The sequence below is a fragment of the Monodelphis domestica genome, chromosome 7 (assembly GCF_027887165.1).
Source record: "Monodelphis domestica isolate mMonDom1 chromosome 7, mMonDom1.pri, whole genome shotgun sequence".
In the NCBI taxonomy this organism is placed as follows: domain Eukaryota; kingdom Metazoa; phylum Chordata; class Mammalia; order Didelphimorphia; family Didelphidae; genus Monodelphis; species Monodelphis domestica.
Window position 1 is genome coordinate 157499931 of NC_077233.1, and position 17737 is coordinate 157517667.

The 17737-nt window shown below is 37.7% G+C and overlaps 1 protein-coding gene across 1 annotated transcript in view; it reads right to left on the reverse strand.

The window, feature by feature from the left end:
• The window catches only part of GALNT12 (polypeptide N-acetylgalactosaminyltransferase 12), a 56334-nt gene that overhangs the window by 26044 nt on the left and 12553 nt on the right, over positions 1 to 17737 (reverse strand). The window contains exons 3-5 of the mRNA XM_007498995.3: positions 12282 to 12471; positions 4861 to 5046; positions 887 to 1004 (exon numbers count right to left, since the gene is read on the reverse strand). Of these exons, the coding sequence (XP_007499057.1) occupies positions 887 to 1004; positions 4861 to 5046; positions 12282 to 12471 (494 nt within the window). The remainder of the gene's footprint in view (positions 1 to 886; positions 1005 to 4860; positions 5047 to 12281; positions 12472 to 17737) is intronic.

A 17737-nucleotide genomic window follows, 5' to 3' on the forward strand; every position in this document is an offset into this window, starting at 1 on the left:
AAATTGGGCAGAGAGTACTTGATGGGTTCCTTTACCCAGAAAAATTTAGAAAGTAGAAGTAGGATATAAGAGATGTACGGTGAATGGTTAGATCTTGAGATTATATATGTTCAGTAGGGCACTGGTCACACTGCAGCCCAAACCACTAGAAGATCACATACTACTTTGTTTAAGCGTTTCTGGCTGCTGGTACACAGACTACCAGGGAAGATATATCCAGTTTGCTTTTCTAAGTCATCTAAAGTTTAGGAAAAAGATCCTGAGATTTGAATAAAAATGTGACTCAATCATAAAGAAAGAAGGTACAAGATGGTTCCTAAATACGGAGGGGTGGGAGAAAGGGAAGAGAACAGAGGATACATACACTCTTTTTTTTTAAACCTTTTCCTTTTGTCTTTGAATTAATATTGTGTATCAGTTCAAAGGCAGAAGACTGGTAAGGGCTAGGCAATGGGGGTTAAGAGACTTGCCCAGGGTCACACAGCTGGGAAGTGTCTGAGGCCATATCTGAATTCAAGAAAAAGAGTCTTCCTTATGCCAGGCCCTATTCCACTATGCCACCTAGCTGTTGTTACCTCTCTATAATCAATACAGAACTGATTATTTTACTTTAAACTGTTAATGGGGTTACCAGTTTGTAATACTAGCTGTATCTTGTGGCATGTGCCTGGGTTATTAAGCTCTTATACAAGTAAGAGCTAAAACATGAATTTAATACAGGTTATGTGCTTAGTGTATCCATTAATACAAATGACTATTGTTATAGTGTATTCTATAGTTATAGAGTATTCCCACTACTCCTTTAGAGTACATATCCTTATATTCAATAGAATCCAGTTGAGAATTTAACTAAAATTTCATTCAAATAGTTCATTGTAACACTTACCCTAAATGAGAACTCAAGGTTTTCTCCTCCCCACACTTCCATTCCTGTATCATAGGATCCAAGATACTCAAAATATCTCTTATTCACAGCAAATAGTCCACCAGCCATAGTTGGGGACCTAAAAAATATTCAAATATTGATTCTAATGTAGGCATCAAAAAATTCATAACAATGCTAAAAAGTCAGTTATGATTACATCTCCAGTTCTGATAGCATAAAAGATTCAAACCTCAATAGGTTTAGATTAGAAACAAAAGGGAGAAGTTTCCATTTATTTGGAGCTCTATTCGGTTTTATGCATAACTCTCTCTAGCAGCCTCTGACTCTTCTTAAATATCCATTAGCTTCTATGATGACTAGATGAATTTTTTCCTACCACATTTTAATCCAAATATAGGCTGCCCTGAATATAGGCAAATTAGATGTCTTTGAAATGGAAAAAATTAGGTATAGGTACTTAGCCCTTTGGGGATTTAAAATATTGTTAGCATGAGTATGCCCTGTACTGGCACAGACTGAAACTCTTCTGTGATTCAGTGGGGAGTCTCTGAGAATCACTGTAATTTAAAAAAAAATCTTTCACCATCTGGCAGGCCTGGAGATATACCTCTCCAATCTTGGTTAGGCCAGTCTTAAGATTAACAGACACACACCAACATCATTGGCATACTATACAGCCATAGCCAGTGAGAAACCACAGTGAGGCCCTAGGACTTATGTATACCCAGAAAAACTGGATCAACTACCAGCTGCATTTAAGTTAGATACAAGTCAGATTTTGAGAGAAAGATAGCCTTTATTCCATTCAATTTGAGTTTGGGGCATTAAATGAACAATTATACCAAAAGAGCATTGATTAATGCACTGATATCACTCATAAAGGAAAGATTCTCCTGAAGTGCCTGGAGCCTGTCCAATTTTTTTATTTTTATCAGTGATTTGAGCACATCCAGCTTGAAAACCATAACAAGTTTGTAGCCAGCCCAAAGCTAGAAGGAGAGTTTGAATAGGTTCAAAGGAGAGGTTGAAAGGTTAAAAAAAAAAGTTACTCAACAGAATGATGTCTAAACCATCATGACCATCAAATTTAAGAGAGAGAAATTTAGTTTTGTCTTAATTTGAAAAAAATAATTTGTATAAGTTAAAGGAGATTTAGTTTGTCAGGAGCTCCTTAAAAAAAAAAACAACCCAGGAGTTACAATTCAGCACCGCCTCAATATAAATGAGTAATTAATAGTGTGACAGCTGCTTTTAAAAAATATAGCTAATGTAATCCTTTGCTCCATTAATAGACTGTAATGCTAAGACTAATGGAAGTGAAACAGCTTATACTGGTCAGCCCACGTGTGAAATACTGATTTCAGGCCATATTTTAGAAGGGTGTTCTAGCCAGATTTTGTCCCCAGGAGGACAATCAGAATTAGTGAGGATTTTAGAAATCAAGTCATAAAGAAAGACTGAAGATCTTTAATAAGGAGACTTGTGGGGAAGAGGGAAGAATAATCAATGTCTTCGACTAATTAAAGAGTTATTAGTACCTTTATCGAAAGAAAAAATGTGCTTCTAGAATGGTTAACTCTTGTTGAAGCCATGATAGCTCTTAAATTCATGGACTCTTCAGTCACTCACCTCATTGAGGGTTCGCAGCCTGTCCCTACCAGTCCGGAAATCAAGCCTCAGTTGATTTAATTCTGCTCTGAGACCCTTTATAGGGTGGTTGTCTGAACACCCACTACATCTGGTCCCACCTCCACCTAAGTTTTACCTCTCTCTAGCCATCTCCTTCTCAAAACTAAGGCCAGATTCCCCATCCCCATTCACTTCACTTTAGAACCATAATCCATTCATCTCTGTGAGGGAAGAGATTCAGTATGTAATTCTCAGAGGAATATTTGGCTTGTTGTAACCCCAATTTTCAAGACCCCTTAGTATTACTATTCTTTAGACCCCCCCCCAGCCAATTCCAAAAACTTTTAGCTATCCTAACCTATTTCCAAAAACCTTGAGAAGAGTTTATCTACTCTGGGAAGAAAGTCAAACTATATAAGCTGAAGGAAGGAAAGTATAGTGAGTTTCAAAAGTATCATTAAGGTCCTCAGCCTGGGAATCCCATGATAGTCACAGGTTTTCCTGATCATGGGGGTCTTTAGGAGTATGTAATGTTGAAAATCATGCACTCAAGACTAATAATGTCATGATGCCCCCTTCTGTGGGATTGGACAGAGGGGAAGAGGAGAATTTTGTGTCAGGATTATTCTAAAAGTCTGTGATTGTACCTAGAAGAAGAGAGGACATTTTTGCCCCAAGAAAGCTGCTTGTGAGCAGAATCCCTTTTCCTTCCTCTCTTCCCTGCTGTCTGCTGATTTCTCCAAATAAAGCAACTTTCTTCTGCTAGCATCTTATCGATTTTCCTGTCTGATCATTGGAGAGATTTCTGGGGGTACGAGCCTCCCCAAAATTCCACTCCACACATCTCTGTCAGCTGCTACTATAAAGGGTGTCCCAATCTACTTCTATGGCTTTATTCATCTTCCTTATGACTTCCCAAACCAAAATATCCCTCTTTGTCCATCATTCTCCTTTACACTGACTCCCTCATTAGAACAGAAGCTTCTAGAGAGCAAGGACTTGATACACTTTCATAGTTACATCCCCAACACTTAGCACAGTACTTGCCGAAACTGTTTAATAAATGTTTTTTCATTCATTCATTAATGGGCACTGATTTCTTTTAGAAGGGTTAGAAAACTATTTTTCATAGCAATCTCACATTTATAATTTTGTTAGGGACTAACATTAAATTTACAACCAATAGTTTCTTCAAACCACTTTTTCTCCCTGTTTGGAAACTGAGGCATTACTTCCCTGTCCCAAGGCTTTTGGCACCTCTCATTATCCATTATTCCTCACAGATTACTAACAGGGTTGCTGTGATCATTTTACAAGTCCTTTCTGAGTACTCTGGGAGAGCATTTGCCTGGAGACTTGAACTAATTTAAAGGTGCTCTCGTTCTATAATAATTATAGCAGCTAACATTTATATAACACTTTAAAGTTTGCAAGTCAGCTTATATCTCATCTGAGCCCCACACCTGTAGTATGTCCATTTTACAAATGAGAGAATTTAAATGACTTACCCATAATCACACAGCTTATAAATGTTAGAAAGGTTATTCAAACCCAGGTCCCTCCAGATTCTAAATCTAACATTGTTTCCACTATACCAGGAGACCTATTGGTTTTAATTCCTCCCTGAAAATGTTTATTCTAACTGTAAAGTTTGAAGAACACTTTCTTTCCTGGAAATACAGAAGCACTACAGGACTCACAAAAGCCCCAACTGGGGAAGGCCATCATTCACTTCCCAGGCTACCCCTTATTCTGGTATCAACTTTTCACCTTATGAACTGGAGTTTATCCAATTTACCAACTTATCAGAACAAAGACTCACTGCCCACAATGGGGGCTGGGGCAGCAGGCCAATGGGAACTCAAAAGAACACATGGTTTTCTTGACCATTGTTAACTTTTCTTTTATACTTGGACCACAAGCTTATTCAACTGAATGGTGTTAAAAGACTTAATTATGATTTCATTGGGGTTTCATAGGATTACAGGATTATAGATTCACAACTAAAAGGGACCTTATTAGGTTTCATCTATCTTTGAAACCAACAACCCTATCCAAGACATACTGCATGCACGTGCACGCACACACACACAGAGGTCTTTGGACAGCCTATAACAATATTTTTTTTTCCTGGAGGAGATCAATAGTAACGTTAGTCCAGACAAGGCTGTGACCAAGATGGTAACCAAGTGAAGATTTTCTCATATATTTTCTTGGGTAAAATAGATCAGAACCTCTAGATCAAGAAGAAAGACATGTGTCCATGATAAGAGTCATAATTAGAGCTGACTGGCAAAGTAATAAGCATGAAAAATCAAGCAACATAAAGACAAACAATTCCTGACCTGATGACATCGATCTGGGAGCGCCTTCGTTTTTGTTCCCGCTGTGGCACTACGTGCCAAGTGAATACCAGTCTCCAGTCAAAACCTCCAATCTGTGGCTCCCCTGCATTTCCCAAGTACTCAAATGTATTCCAATCAATGACATCAATCACAGGACAAACAACTGCTGATTCTTCTTCATGAATCCTAAAAATAGCAGTTAGATGTTGCTCATTAGTAAATCTGAAAATTAAAGCTCTGCTTACATTCTGATTTTGAAGAATAATTGTCCATAATTTTAAGCAAGACTTCAATTGAACTTGTCAGGCTACTGCAACCAAAAATGGAACTGGCTAACCAGCGAGCAGAGTATTCCTTATCACTGTGTGTTAGTATAAATATTTGTTGACAATGTTAGGGATTTTGGAGATAGGATTCCTACATTGGTGAGCTATTTGAACTAAATGAACACCCAAATCCTCTTAGAACTTAAATCTTAAGAGAATACTTGGTTGACCTTCAATATATTTATTCACAGCCAGTATTTAATTAAATAATATATGATTAGCTGTGACAATAACACTGCAATCAGAACCCTGAAGTGTGGTTTTTATTATTGTTTCATGCTAGGTCTTTAACTATTCAATTAGTCACCAAGTACTTAGGAAACACCCACTGTTTGGCCCACAAATGTGCTAACCCTGTCAAAAATATACAAAAGAAATAAAAGATATTCCAGCTTTTGAGACATTTATGGTTAAGTTGAAGAGCCAGTTCATACAGAAAATTACTTACGAAAAATCAAGTCACTCTATGTTCAGGTGTTTATTAGGGCTATAAACAACTGCTAGAAGAGAGTAAGGAAGATCAACCATAAGGGGTTCAAGGAGAAAGTAAGTCTTGAGTTGGGTGCTGAAGGAAACACAGATTTCAATTCAATCAATATCTTGAGTCCTTACTTTGTATAAAGTATTGTGGAGGATACAAGGAAGAGTAAGGCAGAGTCTCTGTCTTCATTAAACAGCTTGCCACAATGTGGTAAGTGCCTTGGCAAAAGAACACCATGTTCTTATGGTTTCAGAGGAAGAAAAGCTGACATTTATCTGGGAAATAGAGATGTTTCCTAAAGGTGGAACTTGAGATAATCCTTGAAAAACAAACACGCATTTGGCAGGCAAGGATAGGGCTGAGGAAAGGCTGGGTAAAGCACGGCCTAGATGGGGCAAGAAAGGTCTAGGTTCATTTGGGAAATAACAAGCAGTTCCGTTTAGCTAAAACAGAGGGTATAACTCAAGGGAGATAAGACTAGAGAAGTAGGTTCAATCAAGAAAAAATAGGCCTGACATCATCTTAGAAGCAGTTTTCTGAACACGGTGAAAAAAAAAATCTTCAAAAAGTATAAGGAATAATGAGAAGGGCTATTCTTTAGCATTTAGAATCAGGGTCAAATCCTGTTTCTGACACTAACTAGGAAAACAGGCAAGTTATTTAATCTTTCTAAGGTTCAGTTTCCTTATCAGTAAATCAATCAATCAACAAGCACTTCTTATGTGCCAGGCCCTGAACTAAGGAATGGGGATGAACAGGCAGGAGCCAAATAAGTCCTTGCCTTCAGGGAATTTGGAACCTAACAGACTAGACAAGATACATGCATGTCAATAAATACCAAAGACATACAAAGTAGATCCAAAGTAGCCTGAGAGGAGGAATCTGTAACTGAGCAAGGCCTGCAACAGATTCTAAGAAGCAGAGGTGAGGAAGAGAACACTCCAGGCAGGTGGCACAGAGATGAGAGATCAGGAATGAGAATTCTGAACAGTGGCTTAAGAAACAGCAAATGGGCTACTTTGGCTGGGCCAGAGAATTGAGGTGGGGAGTGGGAAAGTAATATATAAGACTGGAAAGGTAGGAAGGGACCAGGTTGTTAATGGTTTTAAATGGCAAACAGAGAAGTTTTTATTAAATCCTAAAGAGGCCAGGAAGTCTAATGAGTAGAGAAGTGACACGGTTAATTTGTGCTTTTAAGGAAATCATGTTGCTGGAGGCGTGGAAGATGGATGAAAGGGGAAGAGTAACCCTTCCGGAAGCTGCTTCGATGGTCCAGTTGAGAAGGAATGTGGGACTGAGCTAAGGGAGTAGCTTTGTGAGTAGAGAGAAGGGGCAATTCACAAGAGTGTTACAGAGAGAAACAATGACAGTAAGGACAAGATTTGGCAACTACCTAGCTGTGTAGTGAGAGTGAGGAACCCAAGATCACACCAGGATTGCAAAACTGGTTTACTAGAAGGAATGACACCCTCAGCAACAAAAAGTTTGGAAGAGGTGGGCTGTGAGGAAAATACAGAGTTCCATTCTGGGCACGCCGAATCTGAGAAGCCTCCCAAAATTTCCAGTCTGAGATGGACAAAGGACAGTTCAGGAAGACCAGCTGTGGCTCAGGAGAGAGATTAGGATGGGTTGTATAAATCTAGGCATGCTCTGCACAGAGAAATCATAACTGAAACCAGGGAAATGCATGTAGTCACCAGGTCAGTGACCCAGAACAAAGCTTGGGGGGGGGGGGTATCTATAACTATATAGCTTAGTGATACAGTGGATAGAGCCAGAGTCAGGAAGAACTTAGTTCAAATCCCACCTCAGACACTTATTAGCAGTGTGATCCTGGGAAAGTCTCTTAACCCTGTTTGCCTCAGTTTTTTTTTTTCTCATCTGTAAAATGAGCTGAAGGAGGAAATGGCAAACTACTTCAGGATCTTTGCCAAGAAAACCTCAAATGGAGTCACAAAAGAGTTGGACACAACTGAAACCACTGATTCACCACAAATTCTTAATAGTTAGGAAGCCTGTTATGGATGATGACTGAGCAAAGAAGACTGAGAAGCTCTCGAAGTTAAAACAAAACCAACAAAAACAAAAACCCAGACTGGGGAATGTATCCAGGAGAAGAGGGGGATTATCAGTGTCAAAGACTGTAGAGAGATAAAAAAGAGTAAGAAGGCATCTGTTTGGGCAATTATGGGAGAAAGCAGTTTCATTCCAGTGATCAGTTAAGAAGTCAGATTAGTAAAGTGGGTATAATAGTGTCTTGCTTTGACTTTCTTGGATTTATTAACATTTTTATTGTATTGGTTTTGTTATTAATATTTTGAAGCTCACCTGTCTATTTTTTTAAACTCATACCTTCCATATTAAAACAATACTATATATTGATTCCAAGGCAGAAGAGTGGTAAGGACTAGGCAATGGGGGTTAAGCGACTTGCCCAGGGTCACACAACCAGGAAGTATTTGAGGCCAAATGTGAATCCAGAACCTCCAGTTTCCAGGTCTCGCTTTCGATCTACTGAGCCACCTAATTGCCCCCTTACCTCTCTATTTTGAGTATATTCTCATCAGTATAGTAACAAAAGAAAAGTTTATTGATCATTTTTCAAATAATCATAACTGAGAACTTCTTAGGAGGGCATCAGATCAAATTAAGATCACTGACTTCCCTAGATCCTGTTAAAAACTTGTTATGCAGACTATGTGTTATATTTCTGTTGTTGATTAACGATAAGCAAATATGTAATTTAATGCAAATAAATTTTTGTTTAGCTCTGGACTGTTCACACTCCATTTCTGTTGTTGATATATGTATGGTTCATGGCCTTCATCCAAGTCTTCATCACTTTAGGTTCAAATTAATGTAATTGTCTCTTAACTGGTCTCCTGGGCTCTATCTTCTTTTCTGCATATTGCTGCCAAAAAATACTACTTTCATTACGTCTCTACCCTGTTTAAGAATTCATACAACTCCACTACTGCTTATGCAAAAGATCATGTCCAAATTAATTTATTTGACATTCAAGGTCCAGTTCCTTCCTCTGCTCAAAAGGCATAATATCTACTCTACCTACCACAAATAGTTGATGTGAGGATCAAATGAAATCATGTGTATGAAAGCACTTTGGATGGAACTACAGAACTTAATAGATTACAGATATTAAGCACCTTGTTTTATTTATTTATTTTTAAAATCCTTACTTTCCATTTTAGAATCAATGTTATGCATTGGTTCCAATGCAGAAAGAGTGGTGAGTGCTAGGAAATAGGGATTTTGTGACTTGGCCAGAGTCACACAGCTAGGAAGTGTCAGGATCTCCTGTCTCTGAGAATGACTCTCTATCCACTGAGTCACCAAACTGTCCCTGCTAGGCTCTTTAATACAAAGAAATATAAAACTTTTGTCTTCAATGAATCTATAACTGAGGAATAATATAGATGTAATATATATCATATGTGTACTATAATATATGTACCATATACATGTATAATACATTATATCATATAATGTATATGTGTCATTAAATAATAAAAGAACTAAATAAAAATAATCATATCCTCCTTTTAGTCTACAGCATTAAAACTGAAACTGGAAAATGGGGGCATAGCTAAGACACCCACAGATTCTAGTATTCAGAAGATCCTTTCCACTTTATCTTCTCTTTGCACTATCATGGATCTAATGAATAAAAACTAGCAGAATGTAACCTTGACACATAGAAACAAGGAGGTATAGCATAATGGTTAAGAGTACTAGATGCTGATTCCAGAAGATTTGGGTTTAAATTCTGCCTCTCACTAGCTCTGGAAGTTGGGACAAGTCACTTAATCTCTCAATCTCAATTTCCTCATCTGTAAAATGTGCATAATAATAGTAACCACCTCAAAGGGCTATTATTGAGAACCACATGAAATATTTAAGGTGCATTTTAAACTTTAAAGCATTAACTATTTTTACTATGACTATTATAAGCAGTTCTGATTCTTGTCAAATCTAATGGCTCAAATCTAGACTTCTGTGGTCTAGTATTATCGCCACATTAAGCAGATGCTAGAGAAATCAATTCAGTTCCAAAGTGGATTTAGGTTAATATTCTGCAGGCTTAAAGTATAGTTAATAGTACAGAAGGCTGAGGGCCACTGCAAGAAATCCCATGGAGTCTTCTGAATTGACCTGTTCTCTACAAAAGCGAGTCTGCCTAATGGCTTTCCCTGAGCTTCATCTAGCATAGCCTGGTCCAGTTCCAAATTCTGATTTATGAGGTACCTTAGAAACAGAGCATCCCCAGCCTGCTGGATACTTAGCTTCTAAATTATCAACACATCTGGTGCTTCTAATTCTGGTAGATTACAGTGAATAGCTTTCTTTTGGATATTCTGTATTGAATTAGATTCCATAATCAATGGTGGAATGATTTGGCTCCAAGAACTTTCCAAGGGTCAAAGGTGAAGCCAACATGGCCGGTGTGGGTTGTCTTAGCAGATAAATTGATATGACATTGAAAAACACCAAGAGCTCCTGCCAGAAAGAAATGTAATTTCAATATGGGGTCAGAAGAAGGTAACAAGTGTCAAGCTTCTCAGGGGCCAGGGCATGCAGGAATGATCAGAGATCAACATCATTATAGTCTTTCCTTGTATCCCCTTGCCAGGGGCAGAAAAATGGTAGCATTCTTTCCTTGGCACTTCTCATAGTTCTAGTTTTATTATATAAAGGAAACTAGGAAGAGAATTTGACATATCTGTCTCATTCCAAGATACCACTACTTAGCTTGATAAATCTTAATTTTTTTTTTTACTTTAGGAAAAATGGATTTCTTTAAAGGAGAAATCAGTAAACTCTATGTTTCTTCTAGTAAAAGTCTACATTGATATGCCTTTTTTTAAGAAGAGGTCAGATTTCCCCAGAAATTATAAAGTTCCTTTAATAATCTCAAGCTCCTCATGGAAACAAAGGCCAAACAGTCTCATATGACTATCCTATCAGTGTTGCTGTACTGCAGTGAGACAGGGAATACAACAATCTTTCGAGAATTAAAAATAAATATCTCATAAAAAGTAACAGAGGAAGGACAGGCAACTAGGTGAGTAGGCAGAACATAACCAACAAGTGACTTTGAAGATGAAAAGCAATAAAAAATGTCTTCAAAGAAACTTAGGATAGGATGAGAAGAAAGGTCATTTGGCTGGTAACTCAACAAACATTTAGGAAGCATTTGTTACTCAGCAGATGAAAGATGGGCCTTTCATGTTTCCCTTGGAAAAAAAAAAAAGGAAGGCCTAAAGCACTTTGGGGGACCTCTCTATATTAAACTTGTGAGACTATGAACAAAAGTCTTGCAGAATAGGCAGGCATGGAATACCCAAACTGATAAGATTATACATCTATTTGCATATTTCAGTGTTCAATTTCCAGCCCATAAGTCATTGGATCCCATAAATAAGGAAAGTGAAACTAAGAAGAGTTAAGTGAATTTGCTCTAGATTACACAACTATTAAGTGACAGAGTCAAGACCTGAACTCAGGGTTCTCTGACACGAAAATAGGAATATAAAGCTGGACTTTAGGCTTAGCAACTAATCAATCAAAAAGCGTTTATTAAGAGTTTTGCTGTGTTAAATATTGTGTTAAGCCTGGGGATACAAAAAGGCAAAAAGTCCTGCTTTCAAGGAGTTCATATCTATTAATAATAAGAAAGACAGCATATAAATAATTAGACATATACAAGATATATACAGAGTACATGAAAGGGGAGCTCAGAGAGAGAAGCCCTAGAGTAATTGGAGGGGTTTGGAAAATCCTACTTCAGAAGTTAAGATTTAAGTTTGAGACCTGAAGGAAGCCAAGGAAAAGGCACTAAGTCAAGAAATGGAGCCTTGTGTTGAAGAATACAACTTCCACTAGGCCAATGCAAATGGCTCATAAAATGTGTATAGAAGACCAAAGTATAAGAAGCCTGGAAGGGTTGGAAAAGACTCTGGAAATGGCAAATAGAATTTTTTTTTCATCTTGAAAGTAATAGAAAGTCACTAGAATGTATTGATTATCAAGGCTGCCATGATTAGAGTTATATTTTGTTGGTGTTGAGTGGAAGATGAATTGGAAAGAGGGGAGGGGAAGAGGAAGGAGATGGAGAGAGGGAAAGAATGAGAGAGGGAGGGAGAGAGACAGACAGAGGGAAACAGAAAGAGAGAGAGGAGAGGCAGAAATAGAGGAAGAGAAAGGAAGAGAGAGAAACAGAAAGGAGAGAGAGAGAGAGAGAGAGAGAGAGAGAGAGAGAGAGAGAGAGAGAGAGAGAGAGAGAGAGAGAGAGAGAGAGAGAGAGAGAGAGAGAGAAGAAAGCTACTGTAATAGTTCAGACAAGAGGTGATTAAGGGCCTGTATTTAGGGTGGTGGAAGTGTGAATTTAGAGGAGACAGACAAGATTCTCAAACTATTCTCAACCATGGATCTAAAGATCAACTAAAATCTGTTGGTACCTGTGAATGCAAGTCAGTTTAATGATCTGAGCATCGTGAAAATGCAACATTAAGGAAAGAAACAAAGATGAAAGTTTCTTAAAAATTATTCTTTTTTCATTTCATTTCAAATCATTTAACTAAAACAAATTCTCCTACCTTTCCAGTAGTGGCTCCAACCAGCCATCATGACATTCACAGTGACAGTCAAGGAATGTCAGAATTTCCCCAGTGGCTATAGAAGCACCCAGAAGCCGAGCTCGAACTAGTCCTTCCCTTTTATTTGCCCGGATTAAACGTACTTTAGGCAGGTCAGATAAATGGTTTTCCAATTGCTCCTTTAAATGTTCTAAGAATAAGAATAATAACAAGAAGAAGTTGAGTAATTAACTAACTCTAATGTAAATGGTTTTACATTTTCAAAAGATAACGTTTTCAAATACAATTTTATTTTTCTATATTATTATATACCACTTCTTTACAAAAAAAATTAAATTCTTTGAGAAATAGGCTGAAAAATTTCAGTAATTAATTTCAGTAATTATAAAGTTTCCACATACCTTGTTAAAATAAAATGCCTTAGGAAAATAAAGAGTCAGAGGTCAGTAGATTTAGGGTTGGAAGACACCTTAAAGATCATTCAGTCCTGTTCTCATCATTTTATAGATGAAAATTCCAAATCCAAAGAGGTTGGTGACTTAGCCAAGATCATATGGGCTAAAAGCAACAGAGCCAGGATTTGAATCTAGATCTTTGGACTTCAAATCTATGTCCCTTTATGTCAAATCTTTGTCACTGTATCACAGTGCCTCCTTCAGATCCAGCTACTTCCTATATCTTGAATACAGCAAACCACATAAATTATTTTCATCAGGTATTTTCAGTAATATGAATTGTCTATTCTCCTCCAATATTGAATAATTAAGATGAGTGCTTGACTTGGATTCAGGAAAATTTGGATTCAAATGTATCAGTATGACCATGAGTAAATCCCTCCCTTAACCTCTCTGAGTCTCAAGCCATTCACAGACTTATTTGCTAAATTATAGATGGGAAGGCAATCTGAATTGGTAAAAGATATTTATTTCCACCCCAACAAAATCAGATATCTTGATGAACACCCAAATGATCCATGGTATACTTCTCTCCATGCCAATTTAAACTTAATGATGTATCATGTAGCTATAAGGAAAAAAGGAATTTATTAACAATATTCAAAATTTCAAAAAATGTACTTTCTTGGTAATCCCAAGTACCAATCTAGTCTCAATTTCCTCCACTAAAATATAGGAATAATACCTCAAGATGCCAAGAATTCAATGAAAATCACTTCTCCATGTACATAGTAGCTACTCAATAAATATTTGTTAACTGATCTTGAATAAATTAATAGCAATTAGCATGGCACTTATACATAATTCTAATTCTAAGCTTATAAAAAATTCTAATTCTAAGCTTACAAAAATTTTTAAAGCAAATTACCCAAAGTATATATTCACATTGTTCATTTGGAAACGTCTTTATAATTCAATAAATATCTAATAAGTGCCTATTATGTGTTGGACCCTATTTCACGTGTTGGAGATACAAATAAGAAAAATAATCTCTGCTTTCAAAGAATTTACAATATAATACAAAAGGAAGTTGAAAGGAAGAGGGAAGGAATGCCAGAGTATAGGGGCATGCTAAAGATGACAATGTAGTTGAAACTTTATAGAACAGGTGGGGGCAAATGAAGTATCTAATTATAAATATGATAATATTTGTATGCATTCCTGTTGATGTCATGTTACCATTTACATATGAAGATACTGAAACAGGAAATAGTAGGTAGTAGCTAGGCTGCCCAGTGGATAGAGCACCAGGCTGGAGTCTGGAAGACCTGGCTTCAAATATGGCTTCAGATATTTCCTAGCTGTGGGACCCTGAGGAAGACAATTAATCCTATTAGCTTAGCCTTTGTCCTTCTGCCTTAGAGTTGTTACTAAGACAGAAAGTAAGGGAGAAAGAGGAGGAAGGGAGGGAGAGGGGGAAGGAAGAAGGAAGGAAAAAAGAGAGAAAAGAGGCAAAGTGATCTAATTCACGGGGGGGGGGGTATGTATACTCATGTAATAGTTGAACTGCAATATAATATTAAAATTATACATATTGATAAATTATTTATCAGTCTGGCAAAAAGTTTGAAGATATTAAAGAGGATGTGAATCCCAAGAAGAAATCCCCTAGACCTGAATATCAACTCTAGTCATGGCTTCTCTCTGTTTTGATCCTAATGGGAAAAGGATGCCCTTTCCTATTCAAACTAAAAGCTCCTGTATTCATCTCCAGAACTGGATGATTTTCTTCACCCTGAGATACACTGAGCTGCTTTTGAGCTAAAATGTTCCTGTAACAGCCAAATCGCCCTTCAATACTCCCCCTGTACTCTTCAGATCCCACCACTTTCTTGGGAGATTATGAAATTGAATTTTGGTGCTTGGCTAGGAAAGGCAGGTTTTGATTTGTGATCTCTCTCCTTTAATTATACGTTTCAAGTATAATTGATCAGCTAAGACAAATAAGATTCTACAAATGTATTTTAGCCATTAGATAAATCTTCAAGTAAATCTGTTTCACTACTATTTTCTCGCGAACGCCAATATCTCACAAGGATGCCATCCACGATCGTCTTTAATCTAAGATATACAAGGGATGACGAAGCTGATCTCATTTCTGCAGACTGGTGCAGCAGGAGTATATCCATCTCAGGGCAATGGCCAGGCCCACGCTTTTAACTGGACGTGGGATATGTGGTTCTTCCTGCTAAGACCACTAAGCCATCTGCCGCAGACGCTATTGATTTCTCCCTCTCATTTAAGGGTCCTCTGATATCAATCAGCAAATGTTTACTGAGTGATGAATGTGCCCAACATTGGGCTGGACTCTGTGGGAGACATCAAAGCTGGGCGAGACGTCTATTCATTAAGTGCTCACCATGGACTCATTCTCTACCACCTGCATCAATGAATTTATAATCTCATTCACTTTACGTACATGCATATTTCATTGAAAACAGCCTTCATAAGATGACAGGACCACAACTCTGGAACCAGAGATGCCCGCAGCCATCTCCTGAGTCGCTGAAGTAGGATCTGAACCCGGGTTCTCTGACTCCAGAGCTGGTACTTTTCCCACTACTTAACACACCGTCTCTCCAAAATGTTTTCTTTGCCCTCTTTTGAGAACAGACCAGAAACAAAATGGAGAAATAAATCTTGCCCTGAAGACACAACGTATCTCCCATACGAATGTTGGGGTGCCAAATTTTGGTCTGGATTATATTTGCCTTTGTATCCCCACTGTCTACATAGTGTGTGACACCTAGTAAGGCTTAATGATATTGTATGGTCATTGATTTTTGGAACACACATTTAGAGCCTCGGGAAAGCAAAAAGAATATTAACTATAATAATTAATAAGATTTGCTCAAGCCTCCGTTTTTCCAGGGGTATCTGATAAACCGCAATAAACCTTTGTGACTCTAAGCTAAGCCTGAGGAACAGGGACCTATCAAATGAGGTACCTGCTTAACTGCACCAACAGGGCCTGATGCACCACTCTCCTTGGAATTCTTTCCAGATAAAACAATCATTATCTCACGGGACTGCCTCCACAGACTTCCAGATAAGATAACTGTTATTAGTCACTCCCAGGAGTTACTATGGAGAATTTGCTGTTGCATGCTGTCCCTCAAGCTTCAATCTATTTTTTTCTTCCTCTTTCACACAATAAAAGCTGGCTCATTTCTGTATCTAGTGGGTGCCCTTCCTTGGGAGAGGGGTCTTGGCATTCCTTCTCCCCTGGCTAGCGTCTTTCTCTAGCTCTGTAGTTCGACTTGGGCCAGCGAGGTTAGACACTGGGGAAGTTGGGGTGATTGAATCCCCCCGGTTTCCCCCAGTTTCTCCCGTCTTTCTCTCACTCCAGAGGCTGGGTAGGGAAGTGGCTTGACAGCTGCTAGGGACTTCAAAGGTCACTCAGTCCAATCCCCTTGTTTTACAGATGAGAGAATTGTGCCCTAGAGAAGTTAAGGGACTTGCCCAGGTCACCAATTTGGTAGTAACTGAGGTGGGATCTGAACCCAAGTTTTCCGGACTCCAAGCCCAACCTTCTATACACTTTATGGAGCCAGATTTTATACAAGATGCTTCATAGATGGTTAAAGATTTCAACTCAATTCGTAAACATTTATTAAGCACCTACTATGTGCCAGGCATTGTGCTAAACACTGGGGATACAAAAACAAAAGACAGCCCCTGCCCTCAAGGACACCATGCAAACAAATAAATACAAAGCAAGCTATCTACAACAAAGGGAAACTACAAGGACAAAAGAGCTCCAAAGGACTATGGAAAAGGTTTAGTTTTTTTAGTTTTTATTTCCAGCAATACCTCAAAAGGTGTATCTTTGGGTTCTTTAGGCTAGGTACTGGGTATCTGTCATGTTGCCTTCCTATTCTCATTCTCATACTTCTGCTATTGTTTATGGGTACTTCTATATGGGTAGGCAAATAAAGGGTGGCCCAATACAGGAACATCCCAAATAACACTCCCCTGAAAGACATCAATTTAGAATCAAGTTCTCTTGTTTTTCTTTTAGAATTTTCTAATTTTATTTTATTTTTAATTTATTTCTTTGTTTATTCATTAAAGTTCCTAGGTACCTCCCTCCCTTTCTCCCTTTCCCTCCCCAGAGGAGGCATCATTTGACTAAATATACACATTATAGATCATTATGTCATGCATGTTTCTATTTATCAGTTCTTTCTCAGGAGGTGGACATTCACAGTTATTCTTCAAACAATATTTACATTGTTATTTAAAATGTTCTTCTGGGAGAGGTGGGGGGGGGAGGAAAAGAAAATGATCTTTGTCTCCAATGAATAATGTTTGGAAATGACCAAATAAAATAATGTTTTAAAAAATGTTCTTCTGGTTCTTCTCTTTTCTCTTTATAATTTCATGTAGGTCTTCCCGTGTTTTAAAAAAATTAACTGGCTCATCATTTCTTACTATGCAGTAGCATTCCACCACAATTTGTTAAGCCATTCCTCAATTGATGGGCATCCCCTTCAATATCCAATTCTTTGACACCACAAAGAGAGCCACTATAAATATTTTAAAACATATAGATTCTGGTATATGAATGATTATGATGGAATACTACTGCACCAAAAGAAATGATGAGCAGATGAATTTTTTTTTTAACTTGGACAAGATAATGAAGAGTAAAACAAGCAGAAGCAAGAGAACAGATTTAATACTTGAAGAATAACTTGTGAATTTTTACCACCAGAGAATAAACTGAAAAGATATAATCTATGCATCAACATATCTGTTTACCAGATGAAGTATTTTTTATGAGGGGAGGGGTTGGGAAAGGCTGAAATATCTGGAAACAAATTCTATTAAGAAAAAAATTTAAGAAAAAAGAACATGTAGATTCTTGTCCTTTTTCCTAATTACCTTGGGAAACAGATCCAATAAAATTCTTAAGCTATATAAGTTCTTTTCCTTTTTCCATGATCACCTTAAGAAATAAACACTGCTGGGGACAGCTGGGATTGAGAGCCAGGCCTA